This window comes from Cariama cristata, unplaced genomic scaffold, assembly GCF_000690535.1.
Source record: "Cariama cristata isolate BGI_N322 unplaced genomic scaffold, ASM69053v1 scaffold28015, whole genome shotgun sequence".
In the NCBI taxonomy this organism is placed as follows: Eukaryota; Metazoa; Chordata; class Aves; order Cariamiformes; family Cariamidae; genus Cariama; species Cariama cristata.
In genome coordinates this window covers 7,065-28,265 of record NW_009617336.1, presented here as the reverse complement: position 1 = coordinate 28,265, position 21,201 = coordinate 7,065, and the positions used below count along the sequence as shown (strand labels likewise).

The following is a 21,201-nucleotide window of genomic DNA, read 5'->3' as shown; positions in this document are numbered from 1 at the left end:
AACTTTTTAATTTTTACCTATTCCAGTCATCACTACTGGCTTGTCCTTGACGAATATAAAAAAGTCTTGATTTTGAATGTAATCTTCATGAAATAATCTACAAAAACCAAGTAGCTGTGAATGAGAATGTGATATGATTACTCCGCTTAAATTTGGGAGTTCTTTAGTGGTACTCACAATCCTCAGTAAAAACACCTGGAAAAAGGATACTAAAAAAATCCTTACAATAGAAGTCCAACTGCCTTCAACAAGAGGTCTGTTTTTCCCAGGCAGCACTATAAAAATATATGAAGTATAAATCAGCCAAAGATGCAGAATGTGTATAGTTAAGTCTTACATCTTTAACCATAGTGATATTATTGATAATTCGTACACCTCTGCCCAGGTCTAATTTATTCATATTATTTGTTTTATGTAAACAGCAAGAGGCACAAGTTACGTCAAAGCAGAAAAGGAGATGCTGGCAAAACAAAAACTACAAAAAGACGCTGAGGATGAGGTTCAGTTACCTGTATATAAGCTTCTAATGCCATCTTAGACAGTCTAGGGACTATCTAGGGATCATCTCTTTGTTGCCAGCTGCCACTCCAGCTACTCTTCTCTAAGTCCTGTGCCATATCTGTCAGCCCAGTATAGCTGTCTCAGGTATCCTAGGGCATTGAAAATAGGAATTGTTGCTTATACTTAAGTAATGAATCCCACCCTGACAATTTATGTCAGCAATATGCAAGCTCTGTACAAGCTACCCCCAGAAAAGGATGCACTGAGGAGGGAGAATGGAGACACTCAAGGTAGTCCATCTGAACCAGCTCTGGTCCTGAAACAAGACAGCCCAGCCAAACTGGCATATCCTCACATAGCCCCACCATGCTACATGACTTTATTGGTTGGGTCTTTGTCAACCCAAGGATCTTTGCAGGATGTTATGTTACATATTGTAGAAACTGCAGAGTTTAGGGAAACAGGAAAATTTTGGCTTCCTCTTTGCATTTTGGCTATATGATGAGCGAACAGTCCTCAGATACATGTGGCTGGGAAGACCAAGAAAGAAATCAATATATATTTGTAGCTAGGAAATCTGTCCCAGTAAAATGAAAGCTAATCAGTTGTCTTTGCTTTTTTTAAAAATCTCACTTCCCTTCATTCTCTTGTAACTACTAACAGAACAGAGCATGATTTCGCTTTTCTACTTTCCTTTCATAGCCACTTAGGATCTTGCATCTTTGAAAGATGCTGTCCATCAGAGGTTGCAATCTGCCTTGTATAGTTCTCAGGTATGTTTAAATCTTCTTTTATCCTTCAAAGGCTGGCTGAAAGAAGTGTCAGGTCATTATTTCGGGCTGTAGCTTAATACTTAGGCTTAACAGTATATGATCTCTCTCCAGCCTTCACCAAAGACCTTCATTCACTGAAGGTCAAGGTATTAGAGTGTTATTTTTAAATATACTCCCAGCAGTGAGGAGTTAAAAATAGACTTCTACGAAAACGTACAGTAATTCATTAAACCTTGTTAGCCATCACATGAAGATGGTAACTCCTCCCAGGAAAAGCCATAGCAAAAGCAGCTTTGACATGGATTTATACTTAGAAGAGCAGCTGCAGGCTTACTGGGAAGGAGTTCACAATATAGGCTCTTGGATTATTAGCTGAAAAAACAGCTTGATTCTGGAAAGGAAGGGGATATGAGAAAAAGTTTTCCTCATCGTGATCTGCAAGTGAATTCCATGGATTCTCTACTTTGGAACAACCATCAGTAGACAGAAAGCTTAAAAAGATGGAGCTGGGAAAGGCAAAGCTGCTGAGAACTGGCCTCAATGCTTTATATCAGGCCATTCACCCCGTGCACGGAATTGCCTGGACAGATGGGAAGCAAGTGATACTGACTGCTTTATACTATCGTAACGGAGAGCTGAAGTTTGGAGACTCAAGTGTTGTTGGTCAATTTGAACATGTTCATGGGCTTTACTGGGGTCCATGGTGCTCTACAGACACCCCAGCTCTGCTCGCTGTTCAGCACAAAAAGCATGTTAGCATTTGGCAGCTGGGCTACAGCACTGCAGAGAAGAACAAACCCTTGATTTCTCAGACTTGTGAAATTGGTGAGCCATTTCCACTGCTTTCTCAGGGCTGTGTCTGGCATCCAAAGAAGGAGGTCTTGGCCGTGCTTACAAAAAGAGATGCTTCAGTCTTGCATGCTGTTCGTCATGACAATACTAGAGTTAAGGCAGATATCAAAAGCAGCGGGCTTATCCACTGTGCTTGCTGGACTAAAGACGGTAATCGTTTAGTAGTTGCTATAGGCAGTGCCCTGCATTCCTACATATGGGATGATGCTCAGAAAACTCTAAATACCTGCTCCTTTTGCCCAGTCTTTGATGTGGGAGGTTATATCTGTGCTATAGAAGCCACACTGGATTTCCAAATTGCTGTAGCTACTGAGCTTCCTTTAGATAATATCTGTGGTTTGAATGCGGGCATTGCATTTGATATGCCATCTGGTATAGAAACTGGTTCTTTAATCTCACAGTCTGCTCTGGTGCTTGGTGATGAGGAATACTCCATGGACCTGAGAAGAAAGTCCACAGATTCAGATAGATCAGGTGTCGATTCAGTTGCTTCTTCTTCGTCAGGTCCTGTGGATTTAACCCATATCCTTACAAACCACCGTCGGTCTGATCCCAGTCCTCTTATTACTCTGAAACACAAAGACTCTGCAGCAACAAATGCTCAAGATTCTTCTCACTTGATCTTGGTGACTTTTGAGAGGAAGGTAACCACCACCAGAAAAGTTACCATCCCAGGTATTCTGGTTCCTGATATAATGGCTTTTGACCTTAGAGCTCAGATTGTGGCAGTAGCCTCTAATACTTCCAATATTGTTTTGGTGTACTCAGTAACCTCTTCCTGCATGCCTCATATTCAACAAATCCAGCTGGAAAAAAATGAAAGACCAAAGGGCCTATGCTTTTTGACAGATAAACTCCTATTGATTCTGATTGGCAAGCAAAAGTTCCCTGAGCCTAGTCTCATTCCATCTTCAAGTTCAGACAGGTATGTAATGCGTCTGATGATCAAAGAATTGATGCCAGAAGAAGATTCTTCAGCACTGCCTGAGACTAAACAGAATATGTTTTATAATGTTGAATCCTCTGTTAATATACCTGGAAAAAGAAAGTTCTTTGAAAATCTTGCTACAGAAGACCAACCTCAAAGCAAGGAGCTGTTAATACCAAGAAGCACAGTTATTCAGTCTCCTAGTGGCAGAAGAAGACTCATCGAAGAAGTAAAGAGCCCTAGTTATGAGCAGAGCTCTTCGTCAAGTGTAAGTGACCTGGATGAAAAAAGGCTCCCAGGTGACCCCTCGGTGGCCTTGGAAACACTGGATGCTGAACCTACCAATCGTTCAGTGTCTCTTCTTGGTTTTGGAACACCTACCAGGCTTTCCAGCAGACCAGCCTCCCCTAAAGTGCAGTTCAATGTGATCCAAGAAACATCAAGTTCTCCTAAAAACAACAATTTGCCAAGTGAAAGAGGAATGAGTCACATATCTAGAAATTTAGAGAGACTTTGTGGCAGCTTCAGTGAGTTACAACTGAGTCTTTCTGAAATAACAGACTTCGCTAAAAATGGGAGGAGGATATCTTTAGCCTACCCATGTTCACAAGAACCACCTGTTGTTCATATCACTTACCAGGTAACTTTTTTGTCAGCTTAAAAATACTGTGATAGGACACTGAATTTCTAAACAATCCTGTATTTATTTAGCTTTAAACCAAGAGAATGCAGTTTAATTCTTATTAACTGATGAGAAATGTAACCTGAGTTTGGCATCAAGCTTAATTTAAAATGATATTATAATTTGTCATTGAAACAATCACTCAGGATGATGTGGGTAACTTAGAGGATACTTCACATGGGAGATTTGTGTCTGTTCGTTCTTCTTTGGCTATGCACAACTGTCTTGGATACTAGCTGCTTTTGTGTGTATCTATCAAAGAGAGAGAACAGAGCCAAATAGTTGTTAATGTACAAAAGGTTTATATGTTAGTTTAGTGCAGAGATGAGCCTATGAGTAGGGTGGCACAGTAGCCCACCAGAAACATAATAAATTCAAACCCAAGCTCAAATCCAAAGATTGAAGATACCTAGACTCTCATGAAGGCTGAAACAAAGTATTGAATCTCAATTTATGGAAAACTCAGATGGGCATGACATGAAGTTGGCTTATTTCTACCTTAATTTCTCACCACTAATCTTCACAGAGCTGGACATACTCAATTTGTAAAACATATTACCACTTCAAATTTTCTGGAAAAATAATCTGTCAATATGTAATTATAATTTCATTAAATAAACAGACAAATGTCAAATCATCATGTTCCTATCCCACCCTTGTTTTGGCAAAATTCCTACTGGCTTCAATAAGAATTTCAACTAAGGAATGTAGGTTGCATAATTATTTCTGGTTATTATTCTTACTATTATTGACAGCAATACTAACATTATACTGATAATATTTTTGGTCATGCTGATGCTAGTGGTATTGCTGCTAAAACTGGAGTCCCTTTCAGCATGTAGATACCAATTATAAATGCATTCTTAGGTACTGCAACATAAGCAGCATTATGTCAAAGTAATACATTACATTGTGATGATGCTGAAGTATGTACTTCTCGAATTAATTTGACTTCCTTTTACTTTAAGGAACCCATACAGACATTGAAGTACCCCTCCTTAAACACTCATTAAGGGAATGGTGACTCAATTCAATCATATTCATCACTTTTTAGCAATTGTTTACTTGGCGTTAAGCACATTCTACTATGTTAGGTACTCTGGATAAAAGCAAAGCTTTCGATCTGAATTAGTCAATAATTTAACTTGAATACATTATACAAATTCTGATGAAAAAAAGCAACATGTCTGTTTTAAATAATTTAGGATTTTATTTGCCAAGAAGCAAGCCGTTCTGTTCTCCAGCATGTTCAAATTAATTCTGATTTCTTAGCGTAAATCAACTTATTTATTTAGCAAGCAGCCCTACCTCTTAGATTCGATTGGATTAACCTTTCCAAAGAGAAGTTTTGTCTGTGACATGTAACATTAATCTAAGATCTGAAGTCACTATGCACGTTTGCTTGCACAAGCACTAAGAATTAATTATCATTTTTTTTTCCTTTGGAAGCAAAAAAAAATATTAGTGCTTCTAAAATACTGCTAGACTAACTATATTTAGAAAGTAAGACTCTTATTTGTCTGAACAGGTTAGTTTCACATTAAGCCAGCAGAAAGCACCGCTAGTATTGCATTATAATGACTCAGAAAAAGCGCTACTTAATGTCTTTCTGACACACACAGCTTTTCTGTGTAAGTCTCAACTAATGCCTTGCATAGTTCAGCCCCTCTTCTGCACTCTAACAGGACCACAGCGTGATGCCAAAAAATAATGAAAAATAGACTGATGGAAAAAAGGCCTGCAGACAGACAGGGAAATATTTGCTTCATAGGCAGCTAATAATTTTCTCAGAAAATAGTTGTTTTGATTAGTTTGGATTCAGACATCTGAACCTGGTTCCTCCTTCAGGAGTTGATTAGCACTCTGTGAGCTCAGAGACCAGCTGGGCTGTGGGTTCCAGCCAGGCTCTGTATTCACAGTGCAAAAAGTCAGGAAATAGCTTTATTGCCTTATGATATAAATATCAGCCCGTGAAAAACATTCTAAGCTTTAGGAACACTGCAGTCCAGTCAATAATATGGCCATTATCTTTCAGCTTTTTGTGCCAAGTGCATGTCTTCTTAAGTGTTTGTATAATCCCCAGCACAGCAGAGGCTTAATCTTGATTGAGATACTATAAAATACAACGATCAGTACTGCATAACCATATTTATGCATTAAAAACACAAAAGGAAAGTTTAAAACATAATAGATAAAAATGTAGCAATAATTAACGGGCAATTACGAACACCATTGTGCAGAAGCATTATTGACATATTTATGCATGTTTCCAGCTCTGCTTAGAAAACCATACTATAAAACAGAATGTGTATTACTTAATAATTCATAATGTCTGCTCGCTAAATAGTCTTCAAAACCTTTGTTCATTCTGTTAGTGCTAGCCTATCTGTAACTTCTCTGAAGTCACGTCCACGCAGTACTACCAGAATTTATAATCTTTGTAGCCCATAGCCATGAAAGAAAAACATGATCACTCACACTTTGGAAATGTCACTGCACTATCACTTGTGTAATAGCATTCGGCTACCAGAGGTGACTTGATCATTCAACCCTGAAAAGCAAATATTATTGCTCTTTCATCACATACAGACTTGTGATTCAGGATAGTGTGGGAGAGCAGACAGACAAATGCAATGAGGATATTATTTAAAAAGGAAAAAAAAAAGAAGATATGAGGATCTGTCACAGATTTGTTTCTGTTTCGTTTTGCAAAAAGATACTTTTATCATCCTTTTCCCCCAGAAAAGAAACAGCTGCAGAATATTTAAACTAGCTTCATTCAAAAGCTAATTACAGTGGAAAAAAAGCCAATCTGGATTTGAAATTAATGGCATTTAGGCAAACCTCTCCAGAAGGAATAAGATTCATCTTAATCTGAAGAATATCTTAAAACTCCTACATTTTGCTCACAAGCAGTATTATATCAAAAGTGTATATCACTGAGAGCATATATTGCATAATTAAACGGAAATAAATATCTTTTCAGCAATTAGTCATGATGACTTCCTTTTCTTAGCACTCACCAATAATTGTATACAAGTCAATTTGTACTTTTACAACATCTTCATACAATTTACTATGGGAAACTTTATTGCCAAGGTCAGCTATAAAATAAACAATTTTTTTACACAGAGCTGAGAGAAGAATAGAAAGGATCCAAACATAAGGCAATAAAGTTCTTCTGGTAGAAATACATGAAGTAGAGATAAAGAATGTGGGTGTAAGGGTGGCACAGTAAAATGAGCAAAGACCAGGCTGCAATGATCAGCTGTAATAAGACCATGAACCTTTCTGAAATCCAAAGGGCAATTTTGACTCGGGTTGAGCAATAGAAAGAAAGTAATGAAAATGATGGAAGAGGAAGGCAATATGACTGCTCCCTGGAGTAAGAAACTAGTCAGCTATCCTGTAGTTTAGAAGGAAGAGATTTAGGATGACCATAAAAGAAAGACCTGCAGTAGTCAAGAGAAGGTGTGATTAATGCATGGATAACATTTTGAGCAAAGGTTGAGGAATTTGTTAAGAACAAATTCTGACAACAGTGTGCTGAAACTGATCAATAGCAGACAAGGAGGGTTTGTAGAGGGGACACAATACCTTTTATTAGAGCAGATGATTTGTTTGTTGGATACATAGGTGCAAAAGAAAAGGAATATGTAATGTCAAAAATGAATTCAAGTTTTTGTACTGTTCAAAGTAAACATCTCAGTTAAAAATCCCAACACTCAAAAAAAAAACATCATGGAAGCACGAGCATGAGGACTAAGGATATATCTTAGATGACGATGTACCTGAAACAGTAGTTAAGGAACTTTTAACAGGGAGCCAAGAGTAGAGAAATCCCAGCATCTTATCATCTGAAATGCTGATGTGCACCATAGATGCAAACTGCACTGGGATTTAAGCACCCTTGGGCACCTCAGATCTCCTCCGAGGTAAGCATTTTATAGGCTTATGCTTCTCTCACAGGTTAATTAGGGTTGCAATTGGAATGTCCCACACAAGGGTAAGCAAAGATATTAAAATCTCCACCAAAATAAAATCAAGGTCCACCAAAAATCAAACAGGAATCATAGCAACAGTAGAAATGACGATAGGGAAGAGGAGCAGTGCAGGCTGCCAAACCTAATTAATACTACCTGTGGCAATGCTGCACAAGGCTTTATGAGACACAATACTTTGAATGTAAAAAATCATACTTCTCATTCCTCTTCAGTGTTCTTCCTTAGCCATCTAACCCTCTTTTCATCGTCTTCTGGGCCAGAACCCCGACATCTATTTAATTTACTACTTTTTTCTCATCCTGCACAATGAACGTGGGGGCAAGGCAAAAGCAAGCTGAACTAATGGGTATTAAGGCATCAAAACTGAACTTACCATTGAAACACAACACAAAGAGCTGAAATCAAGGGTTTAAGAAAGTGAAAATAGAGTTATAGGCAACTACAGCACTATTCACCTTACAATGCAGAGGTGTGACTGACTAACCTGATACATTTCCTTTATAAAAGAGCAGATGATTAACACAAAGGATACGACGAATATTTAAAATACCTGTAATTCAGCACAGTACTTGAAATCAGGCACAGGGGAAATTATTTGTTCAACAGCAGAGAACAGAGATTAATAGAAGAAATACAAGACGGTTAAGGAATTAGCTGGAAGGAAGATAGTAAACAGTTATATTAATATAAAAGAAAATAGAAGAAATTTACTAGTGGATTTTCTCATGATTGATCTTCCAGCTAATCTAAAAGTTTTTTTAATGAACTGATGAGATATGCTAATAAAATCTGCATATGGCATAAAGTCAGTAGTATTTTCAATAGAGGATCAGGATATCGCACCTGTAATTTGATCACCTTAGCACCTAGAATAAAAAAATATGGATTGAAATGAACTAATATGAAATGCATAGTGATATATTCCAGGATTAATAGAAGGAATTTCTGCTATAAACTGGATATTCATTAGCTGAAAACAACTAAGGATGACAAAAAGTTGCACATGTTAAGTGACTACCAGATGACTATGAATCAAAAACGTGATACGTTTATGAAAAGAACAAAGGCAGTCGGTGGGTACAGCAGTGAGGTACATCCAGTAAGCAGTGCAATAGTGGGCAACACAGCTGTGAGGCCTCATCTGGAAAACATTTTATGTTTCTAGACATCCATGTGCAAGAAAGACACATTCAAACGGCAATCGATCACTAACCCAGTGTTAGTAAAAACAATTCTGATTGGTAGCATATTCTTATTTACCTCACTGTTTCATCAGTCATTGAATTTAAGTTCAGGAAAATGATCATAGAATGACAGAATGGTTTGGGTTGGAAGGGACTTTCAAAGACCATCTCGTTCCAACCCCCCTGCCATGGGCAGGGACACCTCCCACCAGACCAGGTTGCTCAAAGCCCCATCCAACCTGGCCTTGAACACTTCCAGGGATGGGGCATCCACAGCTTCTCTGGGCAACCTGTGCCAGTGCCTCACCACCCTCAGACATGATCTTAGCATCCAGGCAAGTGTAGGCAGTGCGTTAGGAAACAGAAGATAAATAGTGAAAAAGGTCAAGAAGCAGAACTAGCTGACTGCTCAGTGGGGTTCAAAAAAGCGAGAAAAGATATGTTTATTTATCGTGCAGACATACGGTGTATAATATCTAATCCAGGAATGCTTTTTGCCTTAGTAAATTGTTTATTTCTCATATATTTCTGCATTCCAAAACATGCTGGGCAAAAGAGAGTTTGTGATGGGCTGTGATGGGCTGGCTGCTGCCCAGAGGACCCTTTATAGGCTATAAAATCTGATCAAGGGGCAGGCTGATACAGATGAAGGAAAACAATTCTTGAATTGATGGTTTCTTTCTGTTGGATTTTTGTTGAGGGAGAGTTGGACTTGACATACTACAGGGAAGTTGGCTAAAGAAACTTGATCTCAAAATATCCGCTCACTTATGTGGAAATATATTTGTTTCTTCTGTGATTAATATGTTCTTAGTCTACTAGTAAACTTTAGTTTAGGATAAAACAATTAACATTAAGAGATATTAATCTGTGAATTGCAAGCCCTCTGGCTTCTACTGGAGATAAATAGCAACATAGCAAAAACAGATACATATTTTGGGAAGAGGTGGATTAAATTTAGATTTGACTAGAAAATTGTCTGTGGGTTAAGGCATGAAAATAGGAAGTACTAAGGTGAAATTTTACTTGTATTTCTAACTCTGTGACAAATTACTTCCATGACCTTGAGTAACTCTCTTAATCTTCCGCTGTAATGGTTTGGTCATCTATAAAAAGGGAATACTAACAGTTATCTACCTCTCAAGAAGGCATGGGTTTAAATCAGTTAATCTATGATATGACATGTGTGTACATATTCCTCAAAGAGACAGCATGTTATCATCACTTAAACTAAACATTAAACAAAAAAGGCTAAATAATTAGAAGATTAAAACAGAGAAATATTCTTGACCTGACAGAATTTGCCAGCAGACAAAAATAAATGTAAAGATGATTAAGTTTATCATTATAAACAGAAGTATATGACAAAGAGATAATAGCTAATATGAATGCTCACAAGTGATGAAAGACAAACAACTCTGAAACCTAAGCTTTGAGGTCTGTACTTGAAAAACTGGTTGGGATAAAAAAAAAGGTGTCATGTAGTTTTGTATATACAAAAATGTCTTCCATTTCCAATAGCTGTTCCAAAAATAACTTGCAAGGCTAAGCAGGAAACATACTAGAACGAAGCCATCCTTAGTATACGTTTCCATTCAACTGACTTCAAGTCAACAGAGGCAGAGCTAGACTGTTTTCTGATTATTCTTGAGTTGAAGCGTATCTAGATGAAAAAATGAACCACTGAGGTCAAGACAATGTGCCTGTCTCATTTACAGTCCATGTTTTTCTATAATTCATTAACTAAAGTCCAAGTTTGAATAAACTCGGCTATTTCAACCTGAATTCAGGAAAATGAAGTAGTTGTTAGATGTGCTAATCCACAATACACAGCAATAAAAAGCTTTGCACAAATACCTGCACAGGCAAATAGCATCTTTGCAATGTAAATGCAAAGCACATGCTCACTGCTAAACATTCAGGCCATTGAATTTTAAGTGTATTTAGGTTCAATAGAATACAGTACTATATAATTTGAAGAAACCTAAAAATGACAAAGAATTTCTGTTATATAGTTATAGTTGTAATAAAAAGTTACTATAGGTTTATGACTAGGAAAATGACACTTCTTTGATGCATTCCTTAGGTATTTCCCTATTAATTACACAGCAGCAATTTTCTGGCTGTTTTGAATGGGGAAAGAGATGAGAAGACCTTTGAAAGTTGGAAAGTTTACATTGTTAACAGAAAGATATTTTCACAGTTCTTACATCTTCTATCCGTCATAATATATAAGTAAATAACAATCAGCCATAGACTATCTGCATGGCCAATTTATGATAGAATGGGGAAAAAATACTTTTGCAACAGTTGGTAGACATTCTGATTTACAGAGTCCAATGTGGTTGCATGACAGCATACATACTACGTACAGAAGCATGAAAGTGATTTAGAAAGGTTGTTACACAGCAAAACCCCCACATGTTCATGGAGGGAACGACCAAGTCAAAAGACAGCATAATTAGAAATTAGGAAGACAAGCGTTAAGAGAGGCATTTATTTAGTCAAAGGTTAGATTACTATGCACACAAAGAGAAGATGCAGTTGTGAATTCATTCAACTGTAAGTTTCATATTAGCAAGGAAGATTCAGGGGTATGAAGTAGACACAGACAGGGCAGGACTAGAACAGGAGTTAGGATAGATGACATCTTTTTAACCCATTCTAAAACATTAACTTGGATCCCTTCTGAATGTACAAAACAGAAAAGTCTAGGAAAAGGGATAAATAGACTGTTCATTCAAATATGTTAAATCTGGGGGTATTGCAAACATAAGAGATGCCAAAGAAAAAAACCCATAACATATGGGAACCACACAGGTGGAAAGTATGGAGAGGAAAGAATAAAATGAAATTCACAGGACATAGTATAGCAAGATTATTTGTAAGAAAATGTCCAGTTCACGTATATTTTATAATGGCATTGAGTCACTGGAAAATATTTAATGCTAAATGACTTTCACATGACAGCAGATAGGAAAATGTAAATGCAAATATATATCCACTCCATAACCATATTAGCTACTTTGTGGTCCTTGCACTTCGCAGTAATCAGAATGACAGAACACAAAGGTGTCGATTCTCAAGGCCAGCTAAACTTCATGAAACACAAATATGCCACCTTTGTATTCAGGTGTGTTCTTTTAGTCAATGTCAGAGCAAATTCCAGGGCTGTAAATCCAAACATTCCCTCTCTCTCAAAGAAAGTCACAGGATTTCCAAGCTACCTTGTTATGACAGCTTTTCAGAGAGACTGTTGCTATGTCCAGTCACTCTGCAATTCTCTCTGTGCCAAAACTGAGGTTATTTTACTGGGGTGGAATAGCTGACCAAACACTATCAAAACCACCCACGTGTACAACTGAAACTGAGCAGAGTACTCATTTGCTCTGGTAGCATCTTGGACAGCTTTATTCCGGGCATGATACATTCCTTTCTACTGAACTGACTCTTCAGGCAGAAAGGCCCAACAGACACATATATGCATGACCTAATACATGATATACACAGGGCCGATGCAGTTTTGAGCTGCATAAGCACACAAAGCAAAAAGCAAAGAGGCATATTCCTCTTCACATGGGACTATAAGATTGCGCTTAGAATTGCACTGCATGGTGGTGTCATCTATAAATTGTAGCAGAGACAGACAAAGAAAAAGCAAAATTACTAAAGAACTGAAAGGAGTAAGAGCAGAGGAACGGTTAAAAGAACTCGGGCACAATGTCTAAGCCTTTAACAAGATCTTTTCTTTTACATGCATGCATTTGAAGAAAAGTTTTTCAAATGGAGCAGTTACTGAAGAAACAAAAGATGTTCTCCTCTGTGATGGCAAGATCCATTTGAATTTAGTCCAGCAGCTGTTTGATCTGCCCGTTATTGAAATGAAACATGGTACGTTCTTTTTAATTCTGGTATCTGGTTTCACCTGAGATTTTTAGTGTAAAAGAGGCATTTGTAGTAGCATAATTACCCCATACTGTAGTAAACAGAGATAGCTAACTTTTTTTTATGTCTGAAATACGGCAGACTGTCTCTTTAAATCACATAAATGCTAAATAACTATAGAACTACCTACTACCAGAGTAATATGTTAGATGCCTCTACAGAGGAAGGTTGAGAAAATAAGCAGTGCACTGCATTACCTGGAAATAGAAATGCTTCTCTGAGACCTTTTGGCATTTTTCTTTGCACATCTTTACAAGCATGTCCCTGACCTGACAATAAAGAGTAGGCTGGAGAAAAATTAATTCTCAGAATATGATATATATATGAATCATGTAGCATTTGGGATTATTTTATTGTAAGATAAACAATGAAGCTCAATGTTCTAATTTGCCAGTCTCACATTTCTACTACCCACCACCGATTACCTTGCAATGACAGAAGCAGCTAGGGAAATCCTAGCCCCAGACTGGTCTCTGAATTATCTTGTCCCTGTCTGTTCACATATGCCACCTTCTCAGCAACATACATACTGTTATTTTTTAGTCATTTCTCTATAATGCTTCTGATGGCTTTTCTCATCACAGTCTAAGTATATTATGGTCTTAGAGTACACAGTAATTGGCTATAATTATGATCTCCTTGCACAGTTTCCACACTGAGAAATCCTTAAACTACTGTCTTATCCGTTGTCTTACCCCCCGCCAGGCTGAGGCATACTGGCTTAATCGGTATGCCCTGTCTTATGAGAAATGAATTCAACTGTTGGTGAAATCAAAAAGAAAGGGAAAGCAATAATATAAGCTACAGTATTTAAAATAATGATGGTTACATACCAGACTATGACATAATAAGCTTATTGAGGAAAAAGAAACCATGCCTGGGATGTTACTGGTGCTAGCACCAGGACAGTGGAAAAAAGAGCTGTAAAATATGCACCATTCTGCCATTCATATTCTGCTTATCTCCCTGTTGTTGATGAGACAGCAAGAATGAAGCAAAGGGGCTACAAATACCACACAGATTAGGGGAGCTGCCTTTATCCAAGACACATCGGGCCATTTCAGTTTTCCCCTGACTTACAGCAGTTCCTGAGAGTTGGTCTAGAAGATAAGGATATGCAGGTTTCATATTTTTGTCAGCAATCTCTCTCGACTGTACAAGGCAGTGGAGGTATATATGAAAAAACTCTACTTGCTGTTGAGGCCCGAGCTATTTCCCAGCAGGCTTCCGCAATAACACCATGCAGCTTTGCAGGGCAAGGAGGATACCATTTTTGGCCTGTATTTCCAGCTCTTGATTTTGGAAACAAATGCCCATAATGAAAGAAGAGGTTTAGAATTCAGTATGAAAATAATAAATAATGGGCCTGAAAAAACCTATTTTCAGCTCTACAGAACAGTTGAATATTTAATATTTAATTAGCAGAACACTGCTCCTCAACTTCACGCATTAGACTTCAGAGACATCAAAAAGACAATGTCTCAGAATCATCCTAACCTGTCCCTCTTTCTGTTAAATGTGGTGCGTGGCCTTTCTGAAATGGAGTCTGTTTGTTGACAGCAAAAAGAACAACTGAAACAAGAATATTTCTAAAACTCACCAAAATCCTGGAAAATTATCAGGTTTGGGACAGGAGTAGTTTTGTACCTCTTTATTCAGTTCTGACCAGTACAGGTTTATATTCCTCAATCTTTCCTTTGCCACAAGGCATGAATATTAAACGTGATGTTTAAAAATATCACTCCCATCTTTTCATACTATATAATTAAAGGGGATGTAAGGAAGACAGTGGTTGTATTACAGTGACAGCCTGGCATTTTTTACTATGAATAAACACTTAAACTTGAATATATTGGGGGGAAAAAAGTTCACAACTGTAGGCCATAGATTCATACCCACAGCAAGGCTATTAAGATCATGAGAATTACACAAGCAATGAACTTGGCCTCATTGTTTGCACTTTAAGCCCAGGACTGTAACACCATTACGTGTACTAAATATAGCCTGTCATACACTGCCCTGGTATTAGCACACAGAAGTCTCTCTTTTCAGCAGGTCATCATCATAATAATTGTGCATAGCAAAAGGGTACCACATTCTCCCCAAGGTTTTTCCACCGTGGAAATATTTTTTGGGGATATGCTGCAAAGCAAGTGTTATCAATGACACAACAGAATTTCAAACATTTAAATGGATGAAAATAAAAGGTCCCAAGAGCTTGACAAAAGAGTATGCTTTATCAATTTGACCAACAATGTAAATATCGATTTGGACAGCAGAATTTCCACTTTCAGGCTTACACAATCTGAAGTCTGTCCAGAATTAGAAAGAAAGTATTAAAAGTAGAAGATTAAAGATTCATGGTTTGGAATGACAAGCTTCTTATGATGTAACAGGTGACATGACAACATGCAACAGTGTAGCAGCTCAGAAAAGTGCTCTGTTAATAGTATAAGGAGGGGAGATTTGCCCTGTCCAGGAACATGCTTTGTTATGACTGACAAAAATTAAGCATGGTTCTTCCAGATTTTCTACACTTCTTTTTTTTCACAGTCCTTTTCAAAACACAGTTTTATCTCCCAAAATTAAAAATTTCAACAACAGAACATATCAGGGCTTTCTTTATCTCGTATCCCAGCTAATGCCCCTGCTCAGTAATGACAGGATCGTATGTTCTAAGAAAAACATAGGATACAAGGGCTCCCACAATGCTTTTCAGTTGCCACATATTTTTTTCTTTTTCATAAAACGTCAAATTGAAAAAAGACAAATAGACAATTCACGATTTTCTATAAGAACTGCAATATCCAATCCAAAAGGAAACAGATGAATCACTAGAAAAAATACATATGGTATACATAGCTTCATTTTCAAGCTGACTTGCAAAGGAAAGTAAAAAACAAAGGAGGGATAGGTTTCTTTTCTGCTTCTATGCAATACAGAGAGTGAATCTGAATGATTTTGATATCTTTGTTTTTTAATCCTGCCTCTTATTTTTTCAGAAAAAAAAAGGATTAAAAATGTCAGTTAAGATTTTGTTCATTCTCTTTATGAGAATATTCGATAAATAATTAAAGGACAAATTCTATTATATCAGCTTTTGTAAATCATCTTTTGTAAATCATGATGTCTTTTACAAATCATCTTCAAGGTCTAACTTCCATTTGCTATATGAACTTGAAAACATACTGAACAATCTTGGCTTGACAGTAAAGGAGATGGAAATCCCTACTTCCTTCTAGAGCAAATACAGCACAATCATTTTCTTTGCCAACTTTTTCAGTTTTTATGATCTCTTCATCATTTGGGTAGAGCAGATGAGCAAAAAGGATAAGCAGAAGCAGATGTCACTAGAACAAAAGTCAGCATTGGAAAGGCTGGCTGTTTTCTCAGAAAATGGAGATACTTATAGTTTATCAGAACTAGCAAAGATGCACCTTGTTTTTCAACTTAAATAAGGGACCAAATGCCTCAAACCTTTCTAGACCTTTCATTTAGCCCCTCTTCGCATTTACCCACAGGTGTGTTTAGCATGATTGTCAGACCTTAATGTCATTAGCGTAATAAGGCTTTAGCACACAAAAAGAAAGCCTGCTCTGCTCGTATGCTGGCTGACTTTTTAAAACGCGCTTGTACATTTTATGTAACCAGAGCAGTACACTCATTTTCTTTTTTTGCTTAATTTTTGTAGGCTCTTCTTGGATTGTGCTCACTGCAGACAAGGACGGCTTTGTGCCATTAATATTCAAAGCAACACAAGAGATAATCATAAGGGATGGAACTGACAGTTCAGAAGTCTGTGGAGGTCACTCCTACAAAAAAAGCATTTCAATGCGACCACCAAGCAGAGTGACATAATTTCTGAACAAAGAAAGCTAATGACCTTCTTTCCTAATACAACACAGAGACATTCTGCAGTGTCAGAAACTGAGTGACTAGAAAGCTGTCTTCACTACTTTCAGCGTATTTTAACTGTAAAATCTGTGGCATGGTTATACTATAGCTAAATCCTAGGGTTGGCTGAACCCTCATGATTTCTTCTGAAGGATCAGACCTAGAGTGAAGTTTACCACAGCTGTTGTTATTAATGGCTGCCAGTGGACTGGAGCAGAGAGACTAGCCTCTACTTTAATTGTGGTCAGGATGTTCTTGGAGAAACTATACTATGCTAAAAATCATGCAGTAACAACAAATCTAGTTAATACAGGTGTACAGTCCACACAAAAGCTGAAGAAAATACAACTAAAGAGCATTTATATTCATTACGGAAAATTGGGAAGGGAGAAAAAAAAACAAACCTGCTTCAGGCTGTCTTTGCTGTTCCAGTTTGATCCCATGGAAACCTAAAATGCTTTCAGAAATGCTTAATTTTTATAAGAAAATGTTCAATTACTAAAAAGGCTGCATCACTGTCTCCTGTCAGTGTCTTACACAGCATGTAGATTTATACAGGCACACAGAAGACAAAGAAAAAACCCTGCAAGGTAAATTAAGGATCAAAGACATTGAACGTAAATTTCATTTGGCTAAATGCAGGTGTCTACGCAGAACTTGTCATCTAGACTCCTGTATGATCAGTCAAAAAAAGAAAAGCACTTCTACAGCAGATTACTCATGCCCTAACTTAGATTTCCAAAACTGATTGTGGTGAACCATCCTTATTAAGTAAGCAAATAAGTGCCTATTCCTTTCCACTGACTGCAAAAGCAAGCTAGGGTGACTAGTTTAAATGCGAACATTTACATTTAGTCATATGAACCACACCCTCAGGGACAAGAGGCAATACAGATACATCTGAGAAGCAGGCAGACAGATTCACAAAAATTAAACTATCATGATTACGGTGACAGAAATAGGCATAAGGGAAGAACTGAATGAACTCCCTAACTTTTCTTCCTCTAAACGCAAAGAGGTGGGTAAAGCGTAACGAGTAGCCACGCGTGTGAGGCCCAGCATGTTGTACCGCAGGACAGGCCCCAGCAGGACGCATGGAAAGGCATGCCTGCTTCACCCGCACATTCACGGAAACATGAAAGGGACGAGACTTATTTAAGCTACTATTAAGACTTATTTTTTGTACTGTGCATTTTGGGTCTTGTTAATACTCCTGGAGAGTCTTTTTTCCCTGCCTGGGAACTACGGCAAGCCCATCATAGGGCCCAGATATGCTAAAATCCAGTTACAATACTTGAGCCCACAAGAAGGCTGGATTGAGGAGGCAGTTCTATCGTCTGAAGGCACTTCACGGGCCTGGAGGTTTGGCATTAGTACTATCCCAGTGATGCAGCCAGAAATCTCATGAGGAACAGTTTCTATTCCTGACATGAGGAAACAGTTTCAATTCACTGAATTAAATAATGTCCTTCTCATGCAAGTATCCTCCCAGAGACAAAGGAATCGTCATCCTAAATCGCCTACAACCACAGGTATGCAATGTAGCTGAGTATATTTGTACTACCTTTGTAGTAGTACCTTTGTACGACTACTGTTTGCAAAGATCTTTTTAAGCAGCCTCAAGGTGCATTCCTGTTTGTAAAAACAAAACAAAACAAAATAAATCTGACCTTTTAACTATTAAACACATCTATTACTTTACAGTTATTTGGTTAATTGGATTGCCTGCTACTTTGCATTAAAATTGTGTTCAAAAGGTATTTGTATTATTATTGCTTTAAAAATGTGGTTTAAGTCATGCTTTCCTTCACTGAAATCAGCACAAATCACTGAAATCAAGTAAGTAACACAGAGGTTCACATACTTATTATGGTGAGGGAAGACATTATCAGATTTCTAAATGACATAGCACATTTTGAAGCAGCAGATGTTTCTAATCCTGCAAATACACTTGAACAACATCCTTGTGTCTCACAACAGTATCTGGTATTTGCAATACTCACGCTATGGCCAAGTAAAATAAAACTTAATTATAACTAACTAGAATGATGGGAGGATATATTTTAGAGGACTACTTATGCTCAACTAAAGGGAACTAAAAAGAATTTTTTCTCGCAAACATTATCTTCTATGGGTAGTACTCCCATAGTTTCGTCCACTTGAAATGAGGCTAATGAAACACAAAAAATATGTTACACAGAACAGTCCTGCACTCTAAACGTATAAAATTGAGGAAAAATGTGTTGATAACACACCGAGACACTTTTGTTTGTACTGTATAGTTTCTTTGAGTTCATTATATACATTATTCGTAAGGACTTCCTTGTTGCTAGAGAAACACTCATGTTTCCACTTTTTGTCATCCTCATTCCTTAGTGCTGTTGCAACAGCCAAAAGGGGAATTCTGAGAAGGTGAAAATTTCAACTATCAGAGTTCAGAGAGTATCTAGGCATCAAAGACGCCTCAGAACTTATCACTAGACATTTAATTCTCAGTCTGTCATACTACCATTTTAATTTTTCATGTATTACTTTTCTATAAAACAATCTGAATGTTGAGAAGATCAGGAGTGGAAGGAGCTTCTTTGAACGGCTATTGAAGTTTGGTTTGGTTCGGTTTGTTTTGGCTTGGTGGAGATAAGAGAGAGGCAAAATTTTAGAGGAAAAAACAATTAGTTTCAGGGAATAACTGACTGTAAAATTCAAAAACTTAGTTCTATGATGCTTAATGTACTTTTGAATTTGCTCTACTTTGGTGACATTGTTTCCCCTGCTGTATGATTCAAGGGTAACTGAACCTAAGTAGGAACTAATCTGCCTGAAGGTGCTATCGTCACCCAGTTGTCCGGTAACAAACGAGGACCCCAGGTCATCTTGTTGAACACTTACAATTTTATAGGAAGGCTTAGGAAAAATATACTATATAGCAATTAAAATTGTATGTTAAAGAACAGCACTGCCCCTGCCCCATTTATGAGCACACTATTATGCACATATATTTGAAAATAAGTGTTTAATTCATATACATGCACTTAAAAATGGACAACAATTGAATGAAGAAATACTTGTTTTCAGGTCATGATTTAGGAGTGCAGTGCAGCGCAGAACTATCTTATATAGTGTCTATCACAGGGCTGTAAAGTTAAAATTGAAAGTAATAAAAGCAGTGGAAGAAGCGTTGAAGAGATTTATGCAAAGCAGAGGATAAATTTTCGGCTTTGGTGTGGATGGAGAACAGATGGAGAATCAGTGAAGTAGAGAGATATAAGATGACTGTTCTATTAAGCACAAGCTGTACAGATTTTTGCCCAAACAGTGATAAAGGCATGTAGAAAGATAGAGGGAGTTTGTACTAAATGAGTTGAGCAGACAGTAGGCTGTGAAAAGGAGAAAAGCGTAGACTGAAAAGCGTTCACTGTCCTCCAGAAGTGATATTTTATAGGGCCAAAATCGATCAGATTAGAAAAAGAGGAGTTGTTCAGATCTCCTAAATTTCATGAAGGTGCTAACCCACTTTTTTTATGCTCCTTATTTCGCCAGCAGAAAGGACAGGCTCCTCTGGAAGAATAATGAGACTACTGGGGCTAAGTTCCTGTCCAGAGTCACCCAGTAGGGAAGTCTGCCTTCTGTAATTAAAACAGAGGAAAGCTAGGAAGACTAGGAGCTTAAATTAGAAGTCAAAGCAGAATGACTACACTCAGTATGCCATACCAGTGGTGCTCAGAAGACTAAATGGTGTACGAGCTCCTCCAAAACATTTCCCCTGTGGGGAATAAACAACATACCAGAAAGTTTAAATTTCCATTTTAATTACTCTGCATCTTTATCCAGCACATTTATATGCATCCTAATATATTTTTAGGAGTTGGTTATGTCTTTACTTAAAAGTACAACCTACTTCAAAGTTAAAACTTACCTTACATTTCCTATAACTTTGCTGCTAAGCATACAGCAATCTGCTTTACTCTTTATGGTTTCTTGTATTGACCCACTTCTTGAGAAAATGCTAACAACAGAAGTTCTATATGCCAGACAGGCCTTTTCTTTTTTGATTTTGAAAACAATTTTGTGAGAACAATAATGAAACAATATAAAAATTAAATGCAACAAAATCAAAGTCAGCTGAAATTCTGCTGGCCAATCTATAATGCTGACTTTGCACAATGAAATATTACTTTGATATTCTTCCTAATAGCTAAAAAGTGAGAGATCACTGCAGGAAGTATGTAAAGTAGGCTCTGCATGACCCTCAACTAGTTCTTCCGTTTTTTCCTCTACTATTCCAGAACAATATTATCTATACTCATGTGAAGAATCTTAAGTATCAATTTCCTTCAATATATTTTCAACCACTGAAATAGTATAAACAGTATGATCAAGCCTAACTTCCTTTCCTCTGATTCTCATTTTTATCTACGTTTTCTCAGCTTGGACAATG

At 37.4% G+C, this 21,201-nt stretch overlaps 1 protein-coding gene across 1 annotated transcript; it reads left to right on the top strand.

The window, feature by feature from the left end:
• The first annotated feature begins 1,774 nt into the window (after positions 1–1,774).
• Positions 1,775–16,727, top strand: LOC104156213 (WD repeat-containing protein C2orf44 homolog). Its single transcript, XM_009700502.1, has 3 exons — positions 1,775–3,694; positions 12,695–12,815; positions 16,561–16,727. Exons 1-3 carry the CDS (start codon positions 1,775–1,777, stop codon positions 16,725–16,727), a joined length of 2,208 nt encoding a protein of 735 aa, XP_009698804.1.
• The last annotated feature ends 4,474 nt before the right edge of the window (positions 16,728–21,201 follow it).